Source organism: Mixophyes fleayi, chromosome 5, assembly GCF_038048845.1.
Source record: "Mixophyes fleayi isolate aMixFle1 chromosome 5, aMixFle1.hap1, whole genome shotgun sequence".
NCBI lineage: Eukaryota > Metazoa > Chordata > Amphibia > Anura > Limnodynastidae > Mixophyes > Mixophyes fleayi.
Window position 1 is genome coordinate 187,495,765 of NC_134406.1, and position 13,324 is coordinate 187,509,088.

A 13,324-nucleotide genomic window follows, 5' to 3' on the forward strand; every position below is an offset into this window, starting at 1 on the left:
CTAATATTTATGCACTGCAGGAACAGTGAACGTACTTTAATATCTGATACTAATATTTATGCACTGCAGGAACAGTGAACGTAGTTTAATATCTGATACTAATATTTCTGGACTGCCTATTGAAGGGGAATCTCGACGGGATTTGGTACCGGGGACACAATACCTCCATCAACCGTCTAAATTCCACTGCACAGAAGGCGGACACCGGACGCACGTCTAACACAAACATAGCTGTTACGGCCGCAGTTATCCGCTTTGCCATAGGATGACTATATAGGAGTGGCACTGCAGTGGCAGACAGGATGGCAGTTTGAAAAACTAGGCCCCAAAGAGCACATAATGCCAAAAAAAGAGTTGCAAGATGGAATTGTCCTTGGGCCCTCCCACCCACCCTTCTGTTGTTGAAATAGGACATGCACACTTTAACAAACCAATCATTTCAGCGACAGGGCCTACAAAACTACTGTGGCTGAAATGATTGGTTTGTTTGGGCCCCCACTCAAAAAAAGCTGTTCATCTCTCCCTGTACAAACTAAACTGGCTCTACTGAGGCAAGATGTCGTCCTCATCCTCATCCTCTGATTCCTCGCCCCCTACAGTGTGTACTTCCTCATCCTCACACATTATCAATTCGTCCCCGCTGAGCTCCACAACCACAGGTCCCTCTGTAGTCTCTGGAGGGCAGTGCTGTTCTTGATTGAGGAATTGATAATTCATTTTTATGAACATAATTTTTTCAACGTTTTGCAGAAGCAACCTCCTTCGCCGCTCACTGACCAGGTTCCCCGCTGCACTAAAAACTCTTTCCGAGTACACACTGGAGGGGGGACAACTCAGGTAAAATAGAGCCAGTTAGTACAGGGGCTTTCAAACTGGCTTTTTTTCCTGCCAGTAAAAATAAGGACTGTCTGACATGTCTACTTGGATGGTGTCAGCAAAGTAATCCTCCACCATTTTTTCAATTGTGACAGCATCCAATGCAGCGACAGTAGACATGTCTGCAATGGTTGGCAGGTCCTTCATTTCGGACCAGATGTTTTCAGCATCCCCGCCGGCGGGTCTTTTAGGAAAACTGAGCTTTTTCCTCGCAGCCAGAGGTGTTGAAGAAAATGAAGGAGGAGCTGTTGGCATGTCACGGTCCTCTTCAGAGGACAATCTCCTGACCAGCAGGTCTTTGCACCACTGTAGACTTGTGTCCGCCGGAAACAGAGACACAACATACGCTTTAAACCGAGGATCCAGCACAGTGGCCAGAATGTATTCCTCTGACTTTAAAAGAGTGACCACCCCTGGATCCTGGCAAAGCGTATGAAGGGCTTCATCCACAAGAGCAACATGCTTTGTTGAATCGCAATGCTTTACAAGCTCCTCCCTCACTTTCTCCAGCTGCTTCTGCAACAGCCTGATCAGGGGAATCAATATTGTAAGGAAAAAGAAGAAAGGAGTGTGTCCAAGCAAAGAGGCACTCTAATGGTCAAAGATTAAAACTTAAATTTTATTAGTATATTTTAAAAATTCTCAATGTATTGAGTCCATAAAGGACCTATAGCGAAATATTAAAATAAGAGAAATGGAATAAATGACTAGAAATTTTTTTATTCTGTTAAAATAGGTAGTGACAAAGAACTACCAAGCCGCACCGCTGCTGAAATAACTCTGTGTATATGTATGATCAATGGCAGACCCGATCATGTGATCAACAGGGTTGCCAACAACGTTGCTATGTGACATCATTTTTAGTTGGAGGTTTCTCCCCTTTAAAGGACCAATCAAGACATTAGCTCGGCTTGCCTTGGAAAAGCCTCTTAGCGAAACGCGCGTCAGTGGACGCCGCACTCGCTGCTTCTCTGACCTGTTAAAATACATTGACTAGTAACGACTGTTACATATTTAGGCAGACAGCCTAGATTTAGACTTAAGAAAAGATCCGGAGTCAGAGCTCTATGTCTACACTTAGAACATAATGAGACCTAGTAACATAACTCCTCCTTGTTCAAAACACTATGTATAGCAGGGAACTTTAGATATAAATTCTAGCTCCATATACCAATCCTGCTCTCATACTATTAAATATAAGGTAGAGATCAACCTACCTTCAATCTAAGAGTCTGTTGTAAAAAATCCTAGCTACATTATATCAGTCTTATGTAAATACGAGTAGCAGATGATATGAGCGAATTTAATTATGTTCTCATTTAGAACTATATTAGCGTGACTCTTGAAATATGATCTTGTTGCAAGTGTTTCAGTCTATGTGTGTATGACTAATTAAACTATGAGCCAGCATACTTCCCCTTGATACATGATAAACATAATAAAAATATAGTGGGAAATAAGGATCCATGCAGGGAATATAAAATCCCCACACATATTGGGAGATCTCTGTTGACTCATACTATTGATTTCTTTATATGGTCAGATCGATTTATATTAGTATCATATATATTTTGAATAATTATATATATACACAGAGTTATTTCAGCAGCGGTGCGGCTTGGTAGTTCTTTGTCACTACCTATTTTTTTCTAGTCATTTATTCCATTTCTCTTATTTTAATATTTCGCTATAGGTTCTTTATGGACTCAATACATTGAGAATTTTTAAAATATACTAATAAAATTTAAGTTTTAATCTTTGACCATTAGAGTGCCTCTTTGCTTGGACACACTCCTTTCTTCTTTTTCCTTACAATATTGACTCTAACACTGTGTGTGAGTGCACCCTCCATTATAGGTGATATAAAATTACCCACTATATATCATATAGGAGTATTAATGGTCAACCTGGTGCGGTGTAAAACAATTACCTTGATCAGGAGAATCACCTGACTCAAGCTGGCAGTGTCGGAACTGACTTTTCGTGTGGCAAGTTCAAACGGCTGGAGAACCTTGCACAACACGGAAATCAGTCTCCAATGCGCTTGACTCAGGCGCATCCCCACTCCTTTTCCTATGTCGTAGGTGGCTGTGTGGGCTTGAATGGCCTTTTGCTGCTCCTCCATCCTCTGCAGCATATAGAGGGTGGAGTTCCAGAGCGTCACAACCTCTTGTTTGAGGTGATCAGCCTTTTTTGATGTTGCTCGAGTCTGCGGTAGGCACTGGCAGAATGCCAAAAGTGTCCAGCAATTTTGCGGGCCACCGCAAGCATCTCCTGCACACCCCTGTCACTCTTCAGGTAATGCTGCACCACCAAATTAACGGTGTGGGCAAAACATGGGACGTGCTGGAAATTGCCCATATGAAATGCCCGCACAATGTTACTGGTGTTGTCTGACACCACAAATCCCCAGGAGAGTCTAAGTGGGGTAAGCCACTGCGAGATTATTTCCCTCAGTTTCTCTAAGAGGTTGTCAGCGTTGTGCCTCTTATTAAAACCGATGATACACAACGTTGCCTGCCTTGGAACGAGCAGCCGTTGTGGAGATGCTGGTACTGATGCAGCTGCTGCTGTTGCTGCGTAAGGCGATGCATCTACCCAGTGGGCTGTCACAGTCATGTAGTCCTTCGTTTGCCCTGAACCACTTGTCCACATGTCGGTGGTTAGGTGGACAGTGGGTACAACCGCATTTTTCAGAGCACTGAGGACACTTTTTCGTACTTCTCTGTACATCCCAGGTATCGCCTGCCTAGTGAAGTGGAATCTGGATGGGATTTGGTACCGGGGACACAATACCTCCATCAACCGTCTAATTCCCACTCCACTGATGGCGGACACCGGACGCACGTCTAACACCAACATAGCTGTTACAGCCGCAGTAATCCGCTTTGCAATAGGGTGACTACTGTCGTACTTTGTGGTCATGGCAAACGACTGTTGGACGGTCAACTGTTTGGTGAAAGACGTAGCGTTCTTGCGACTTCCCCTCTGGGAAGATGACCGACTACCAGCAGCAGCGGCAGTAGTAGGCGTACCACTGCAGGATTCCTCGGATGAATCCCGGATTGACGAGAACTCAGTCTGGCTGGTGACATGGCCTGCAGGACTAAATCTGATGGAGATCGTGGAAGAAGTTGACGAGGAGGGTGTTGGTGGTGTGTATCCAACAGGACCAAGGGATTTAGGTGTCCCTGGACTGCTGACGGTCCTAGCCACAGTTCCTGAACTAAACACAGAATTATGGAGGTTCTTCAGGTGACGTATAAGGGAGAATGTCCCTAGGTGGCCAAGATCCTTACCCCTGCTTATTTGAGCTTTACATAAGCTACATATGGCCATACATTTGTTGTCCGGATTGGGATAAAAATAACTTCAGACAGAAGAGGTGGATTTTTTGGTCTTCTGACCAGGCATGACGATGGGCTTTTTCATCCCATGGACAACAACTGTATCCCCCCCTGGTGGCTCATTTATGATAACCACATAAGCATCCTCCTCGTCAAGTTCCTCCTCAGCGCCAGCTACATCAATATCCTCCTCCCGGTGTACAACATTCACACCTTCATTAGCCAAATCTGTAACTGGACTGTGGGTGATCCTTCCAGCACATGCTGCAAATGGTGGAAGAAGCCACCTCTTCCCGTACAGTGATGGGAAGGTCAGGCTTCGCAACCACTAACACCCTTGGTCTCGCCTTGGGGATTTGTGATGCCATCTCTTTAGAAGGCAGAGTTGTTTGCTGTGTTGTTGATGACAGCTTAAGTCTCTTAAATTTTTTAGAGGGGTGGGGAGGAGGAGGGCTTAGATCCTTGGTTGAAGCTGAACCACTAGTCATGAAAACGGGCCAGGGCCTAAGCCGTTCCTTGCCACTCCGTGTCGTAAATGGCATATTGGCAAGTTTACGTTTCTCCTCTGATGATTTGAATTTTCTTTTTTTACTAATTGTAGTGAACTTTGGCTTTTTGGATTTTACATGCCCTCTACTAGGAGATTGGGCATCGCCCTTGGCAGACGACGTTGATGGCATTTCATCGTCTATGTCATGACTAGTGGCAGCAGCTTCAGCATTAGGAGGAAGTGGGTCTTGATCTTTCCCTACTTTATCCTCCAAAATTTTTGTAGTCCATTATATGCAGCACAAGAGAGCGTACCCCTAAACCACACACACTTTGGGACTGCTTAAACAGTGAACGTAGTAATATAGATTGCAGTTCCTATTTTTTGGGACTGCAGCAACAGTGAACGTAGTAATATAGATTGCAGTTCCTATTTTTTGGGACTGCAGAAACAGTGAACGTAGTAATATAGATTGCAGTTCCTATTTTTTTGACTGCTTAAACAGTGAACGTAGTAATATATATTGCAGTTCCTATTTTTTGGACTGCTTGAACAGTGAACGTAGTAATATAGATTGCAGTTCCTATTTTTTGGACTGCTTAAACAGTGAATGTAGTAATATAGATTGCAGTTCCTATTTTTTGGACTGCTTAAACAGTGAACGTAGTAATATAGATTGCAGTTCCTATTTTTTGGACTGCTTAAACAGTGAACGTAGTAATATAGATTGCAGTTCCTATTTTTTGGACTGCTTAAACAGCGAACGTAGTAATATAGATTGCAGTTCCTATTTTTTGGACTGCTTAAACTGTGAACGTAGTAATATAGATTGCAGTTCCTATTTTTTGGACTGCTTAAACAGTGAACGTAGTAATATAGATTGCAGTTCCTATTTTTTGGGACTGCAGAAACAGTGAACGTAGTAATATTGATTGCAGTTCCTATTTTTTGGGACTGCAAGAATATATTGCTCTATAATATTTTTAATACTTTTTAAATTATTTTTTTATATTTTTTTTACATTTTTTTTTTGGGTATTTTTTTTTTTTTTTTTTTTTCATTTTGTTAAGATTTTTGGATAATTATCAAATTACTATGGACTTAGCAGAAAAAAATACAGGACAAAAGCACCACTGGACTCAGCAGGACAGACACTTGCCAAAGCACCACTGGAATCAGCAGGACAGAGCACTGGACAAAGTACTACTGGACTCAGCAGGACAGAGCACCACTTGACTACTAAACTAATCAGCAGGACAAAGCACAGGATCTCAACAACCTCGCTCTTCTGTAACCACAGGGAGAATGAAGATGACGGCCGCGAGCGGGGCATTTATGACATCCGAGTCTCACGAGATCCGACACGAGACTTGGATGCCATAGCCTCGTTTTGGATTCCTTTGGCGGCCGGAAGTACCTGAACAGTGCTCGGATCCCGTCGGATCCGCACTGTTCGGGTGGGCTCGGATTAGCGAAATCCGAGCCCGCTCATCTCTAGTTTGTACTCATTGGTAAGTTAATCAATCTGTATGCTAATTTTGTAATTGTTTGGCTCCAATTTGGTCTCTTCTGCTGTTTTGTATTGCCATGTACCATTGAAGAAAGTCTCTTTAAACTGAAATGAGCATATGATTCAGCTGGAGTGGCACTAATGCTAAAATAAGAGACATTTCTTGTTGCAACAGCTTCTCTAACTAATGGATGAGAGTAGGAGGGAAAATAAGTTGAGGCTTCACATTAATATCAGATTTAGGGTGAGAGTGGATTGCCTCTCAACTGCATTAATTACACACAAACAGAAATAGTTGACTAACATAAGTAATCAAATATGCTTAATTTAATTAATTTAAATAATATTTGTGAGCTTTTATATATATAGACAACATACTGAAAATATTTTTTTCCATTGTAAAATATAAATAAAAGCAGTCTTTCATTTTACATACTTACCCTGACTACCAGATTGTAGCCTTTAAATCCAGCCCAGGTGAAGTATTCTGTAACCCAGGATGGATAGCGAAATATCTCATCATTAAATGAAGTAGAAATGGCATCCAGGTATGTTCCAAATTCCCAAGAATCCTTTAAGATTTTTGTCCCAGGAGGTGGATCAACAATTCCATCCCTACACGGTTAAGAAAAAGGATTTAACAGGATGAAGTCAATGCATGAGAGCGGTAAGGTGCTTGTGAGTATGGGGCAACATATTACAAATCAGTACAGGAAGTCCTCCAGCACTTAATTAGTTATACCTCTTAACTGCAACATTTTAGACTACACCTCCTTTTCATTGCACAAAATAGGACTGTTGGGTACTATAATATTGTATTTAGTTGTATACCTCCCACCAGTCCCGATTTTAGGGTACTGTCCCACTCATGAATATGATTGGGGATGGGATATTTGGGAGGTATCCTCCATTCACAACTGCTCTCTATAGTGTTCTGAGGGTAGGTTTCTAAGAGATAGCCTAGCACTTTACAGCATTAGACACGTCCCTGGGAGTGTGGCCGCACCCCCAATGTGATGTGCTCTACATCCCCATCATGACTCGGCCATGCCCCCTGTCCAGGTATCAAATGTTGGGAGGTATCCAAATGAGTAAATATTAAAATTAATACATAGGGCCTAATTCATTAAGGAAAGTAAGTAAAAAAGTTTTCTCCTGGACAAAACCATGTTACATTGCAAGGGGTTCATGTTAGTTTACTATTTTGCACATAAGTTAAATACTGGCTATTTTTTCATGTAGCACACAAATACTTAATAGAAATTTAAAGTTGATCTAGGACATGTCCTACCCTAACTATAAATCTGTCCCCACATTTTAAATTTAGCTCCCCTCGGATGCAAAATGGTTTTACTAAAGTGCAAAGTTACTAATTTTTTGCTTTCCTTTCCTTAATGAATCAAGCCCATAATGATTAATAATATAAAAGCTTTCAGTCACCAGCTTAACTACCCACCTTGTCGGCTATCTCTCCCTCTGATCCCTTCTTCCCCCTTCCATGACTCTGTCTCCGTTTCACTCTTGTGTCTCTCAGTCTGTCTACCCCTCCCTTTAGATTGTAAGCTCCTTTGAGCAGGGCTCACTCTCCTCCTGTTTCCAGCACTTTTAACTTTGCTCTCCAGCTACTCAGCCCTCCTCCTCTTGGACCTTCTGCCCTCTGACTCCTCTCGCTTTTCTCTCCACCTCTCAGTGGCTCTTAACCTGTTATCCATGCCACCCTCTTGGGCTCAGGTTGCCAGCATGTGCTGATTATCCCTCACCCTCACCCTCACCCTTTCAGCCTTTCTCTCTAGCTGTGCTTTGAGCTTCCGGAGTTATAGTGCTTATTGTTAATTGTACCGTGCTGTTTCACCTTGTACTGTGCTATTGTCTATCCTTGTACAGCGCTACAGACACTTTGTGACGCCATATAATTAAAAATTACTACTACTACTACTACTAATAATAATATAAATGCACATACAATTAAATCATCTATGAATGTTAAATCACTTAAAAAGTATGTTTGTGCACATAAATATATATTATAGATCCTTATCATGTTTGTATGAGAAAAAAAATATTTATTTTAATATTTACTAAATTGGATTATGATCAGATATAATTCCAAATAATTAGATTAAAAAACAAATTTCTACACAGTTTTTTTGGCATTTTATAAAATATATTTTGGTAATTCATTTATAATACACCTAGGGCTAGATTTACTAAGCTGCGGGTTTGAAAAAGTGGGGTTGTTGCCTATAGCAACCAATCAGATTCTAGCTTTCATTTATTTAGTACATTCTACAAAATGACAGCTAGAATCTGATTGGTTGCTATCGGCAACATCCCCACTTTTTCAAACCCGCAGCTTAGTAAATCTAGCCCCTAGTGTATTGATGATGTGTAATATAACTTTAACACAAGTTTCTACTTGCCTCATAAGAAGAATGCAGATTATTTTTCATGTCATTGTATTTGACAAGTCTGTTTATGCAGCAGATTGAGCGCTTTGAGAATGACAATATGATTAAGTGACTAACATTTATAAAATGCTTTGGGAGGAAACCTGGTCACGCAGAGCATTAGGTTCAATCATTGAATTTCCCAGATTTGTTATTCTGTTAGTTAATGCTGGACACATGACCATCCTGTCTGAGATAGCAGGGAGTTTAAAAGATTGACAATGGTTTTGACTTGAACTAACACATTACATCTTGATGAAGGGTAGTGCCTCTCAGAAATATATAAATGTTTTTAGTGTTAGTATATAATACTTCTAACCACTTGATGGCATAATTAATGTATTAGTAAATCCTTACATATTGGTTTCTGATGTCATACCAGAAAACAATAGATATTCATTGTTACACCCATTCCCTTACTCATATGCATACATTCATATAGTGCATCATGGACACCAGGAAACTTTTTAGTGTCTTTTTAGGTCCAAATCAGTGTACTTCAGTGGAATCTAGAGAACAAGAGTGTTAATGTCAGTGGCTGGTGCTTGACCATTTTCTGAATCTGCTATTAACCTTTTCCTGTCCTGACTGTTAACTGGATTTAGCCATGGACTCTACAAGCCCGAACCTTAGCCTGTATTACCAATTGTTCTATTTATCACAGCCAGCCTGACCTCAGCTTGTTTTTTTACCTCACTTCAGAACTCAGCCACCCTGACTTAAGGCCTGTATTATGGACTTTCTTATGGCTTAAGTGTATCTTCTACATGCATTTTGGTTATATATATATATATATATATATATATATATACAAGTTAACCCGTGCATGATACTCATGCATTCTAGTAAAATCAAGCTACTTAAGGTGTTAAAAAGGTTCTTGTCATGCATTTGGGCCATAGCCCAGGCCTCAACCACCAACCACTCCCCACTGTCACCCCCGGCAACCACCAACCACTCCCAACTGTCACTTCTCCTTCAAGAAATATATATATATTTTTTTTTAATCTTTATAAACACTTTTAACAATTAACAAATTAAATTAACAAATTAAAAACATATTAGTATACCAAATTTCAGCCCCTTCTGAATTTTTTTTTCCACACACACTAAGAATTTAGTAGGTCAGTGTATAACTCCGCCCAGCAGGTGGCGCTGCAGCTTGGTTTTATTTTTTCCACACACAGACAGACTAACACACGCCACTAAGCATTTATAATATATATATATATATATATATATATATATATATATATATATATATATATATATATATTGTCCTTTTTGTCTTTTTAATAATATAATAATCCTCAACTAAATTGCACCAGTGGAAACATTTTTTGCTCTAAAGGAAACATGTTCTACTCTTCTCTTGGGATACGGTGACGTTTCCCATCATGTTTTGTTTGGGACCCACTAATGTGATCTTTGACTGGGGCCCTGTCCTACTCAAACTTGTAGTAGTGGAAACTGGAGCATGGAGTAGCTTGGATGTAAGCAGATGGAAGAATTATTAAACAGTTTGAAGCTTTCGTTACGTAAGCAAGCTAGTAATCATTAGGTCACTAAGCTTTCACAACCCTTCTGCTTACATAGTTTACATAGCAGACTTTTCCTGTCATGTCCACTTTGCTATGCCAAGTATGACCCATGACCAGGAAGTTTAATTATCCAGTATTTTTATGTCACCTTGTGGGTTCATAGCACTGAATAAAATAAAGTAAAAGGGAAGGCACTGGCCAGCATAAGAACATAAAACTTCAAGTGTCATCCACAATAATCTTGAAATATTTGAAAGGACATATTTCTACTTCTCCATTTCAAATGGTTATGGATCTTTCTCATTTCAATCCACCGCACAGAAAATTAGTTTATTACTGAAGCTGTATCAGGTAATACTATACAATAATCAGATATTGTAGTGATACCGCACCTGTCAGATGGGTCTTTCAATAACCTTCCCACGTCCAGCACTGCTCCCGGCTTTGGTGTCCATGTAATGACATCTGACATTTTATTAATTAGTTGATTCAGATTTGTAGCATCATTCTTCAAATTGATTTCCTTAATATATCTATTTTGGAAATAATATAAAAAATTAGGTATACCTTTGTATACCCGTAAAAATACAAATCATTTAATACCATTCTCATTTAAATAAGTAATTTTCCACTTTACAGAAATCGTTATCTTTGAAAACCTATTGACATGAAAGTAGGCAAATAAATAAAATGTCTGCATTCTGCTGCTTAATGTAGACAGTTTAATGACATGAGAAAGTGAACTGTACTTCTGTCATTAGCAACCAGATGACCCAGTACTAACAAGCATGGGTTCAGTCTGCAGGGTGTGAATAAAGGGTCTGCCATGTGCAACACTCTTTCCCTCCTCCCACCCCGTAATTCATACATATATACCAGCAGCTGGCATAGGCAGGGCTGTCCTTGGTTCCTCACACCAGCTTTACTAATTGGCTGTGATCATAGCGCTCCAGTGATTACATCATCATGCTGGGCATGGTCACAGCCTATCAATTACCTACAGTAGTAACATGGGAGTAATACTGGCCATGTACATTCCTTGCTCTCAACTCCACGGGCCTGAGTCATTAAGGAAAGCAAAGCAAATAAAGGAGTAAATTTGATCCTGGACAAACCATGTTACAATGCAAGGGGTGCAAATTAGTTTATTATTTTGCATGCAAGGAAAATACTTGCTGCTTTTTCATGTTGCACAGAAATACTTGATACTTTTAAACTGAAATTTAAAGTTGATCTAGGACATGCCCTACCCAAACTATAAATCTGTCTCCACATTTTAAATTTACCTCCCCCTCTAATGCAACATGGTTTTGCCAAGGTGCAAAGTTACTCCTTTTTTTTTGCTTTGCTCTCCTCAGGTCCCTCGTGTGTAAGGGCACACTTCAGGTGATGCAGATATGAACACCTTCTTGCTTATATTGTCAGGATGGCAAAGTAATTCATAACATAAAGTTGCACACACTTTCTTATGACCCTAATGCTAAAGTAATAGGGACCAGCTCCCTAGCACCAGTCACATTGCATAATAGAAAAAGACAGGTTTAAATCATTTCCACTCATTCCGCAGCCCTATCTTGAATGACAGATGACACTCCAACCTTGGCTTTAAAGGGGAGTTCTTTGCAGGTATTCATGTTTAATTATGGACACACCCTGTCAGCCTGCTGCTTGCTGTGGAAAGCATGCTTTTTAAACCACTTCAAAATATGTAATTTAAATCAGACTCTTTACTATTATTTTGTCACACATATGTCCTCCACCTGTATCTCTTTTTCCTAGATGCACCACTGCAGATTGTCAGCTAAATACCAAATGTTTCGCTTAGGAGCCTGTGTCAAACCAATTCCTGTGTCACAATATATATAATAATATTAATGGAAAAGAGCATTTTTATTTATTTTTTTATTCCTTACCTGTAAGTAACATTAAAAAAACATACTACATAGTGTACTTAACCAAATAAACAAGGTAGACAGAGCAATATGTTTACAAAACGTAGTCTTTGGGTCTATTATGCATATATTTTAAATAAGTCCATAACAGTGAATATTTTTAAAATTGTCTCTTTTTTTTTTGGGTAAACTTAAACATTGCTTTTGTATGAGATTTGTTTCATAAACAGAAGCAAAATGCATTTGTGTTATCAAACACTTTAAAGCAAGGTTCCTAAATCTGTCTTGTTTAGATCGTTATCTTGTTCACGCAATATGAAAACAGAAAGTCTAAAATAAAACAACTAATATTAAAAAGTGCTATAAATATATATTATTGAAGATAAAGGGGTATATTTACTAAACTATGGGTCTGAAAAAGTGAAGATGTTTCCTATAGCATCCTATCAGATTCTAGCTATCACTTTGTAGCATGTACTAAATAAATGACAGCTACAATCTGATTGGTTGCTATAGGCAACATCTCCACTTTTTCCAAAACGCAGTTTAGTAAATATATCCCAAAGTGTCATATTATCTCAAAGTCAGGAATATAAACATATTAAAGATGTTCCACATCATGAACTACAGTATATTGTCCCAATCAAACATACTTATCTGATGGATGAGCCTCCACGAAGTATCCTGCAAATGGACAGAAGACACGAGGGTTCAAATCCTTTACAAGCTGAGCCTTGTAGTTCAGCAGTTTCCTTCTCTCTGTTTTAATGAATTGTGATTTCCATTCCTCTGTAGGTAACGAACACAGAGAATTATGTTTATGAGATATATGATGAATTATGTATAACGCATTCATATAGTGTACCACTGACTAAGTAAACAGAGCTGTTCTGACAATCTGTGATATATGATATCAGTCGTTTTTTCAATCCACTTGTGGCTGGATCACTTATAAATAACTTATTGTATAAATATCTTTCAATTATTAGTACAGTGCGCTCATTTATATCATTGCAAATGTACTGTTTTTGATACTTTGCCATATTTGTGTATTAGTAATGTGCTGAATTCTGATGCAATAAGCATTTGAGGAAATCTGTGTTTAGCTTGGAGAGGAAATCCTCAATAAGGCTAATTATATATTTTTCATCACAGAAGTGACAAAAACCTGCTTAGCCTGAAGGCTCAGCAGGAGGTTGTTACCTGTTGTCACGTCTTGTT

The 13,324-nt window shown here is 39.4% G+C and overlaps 1 protein-coding gene across 1 annotated transcript in view; it reads right to left on the reverse strand.

Annotated features, from left to right (window-relative positions):
* Positions 1-13,324, reverse strand: part of LOC142158849 (cytidine monophosphate-N-acetylneuraminic acid hydroxylase-like) — a 91,607-nt gene that overhangs the window by 20,545 nt on the left and 57,738 nt on the right. The window contains exons 9-11 of the mRNA XM_075213168.1: positions 12,757-12,892; positions 10,604-10,744; positions 6,664-6,838 (exon numbers count right to left, since the gene is read on the reverse strand). Coding sequence (XP_075069269.1) covers positions 6,664-6,838; positions 10,604-10,744; positions 12,757-12,892 — 452 coding nt within the window. The remainder of the gene's footprint in view (positions 1-6,663; positions 6,839-10,603; positions 10,745-12,756; positions 12,893-13,324) is intronic.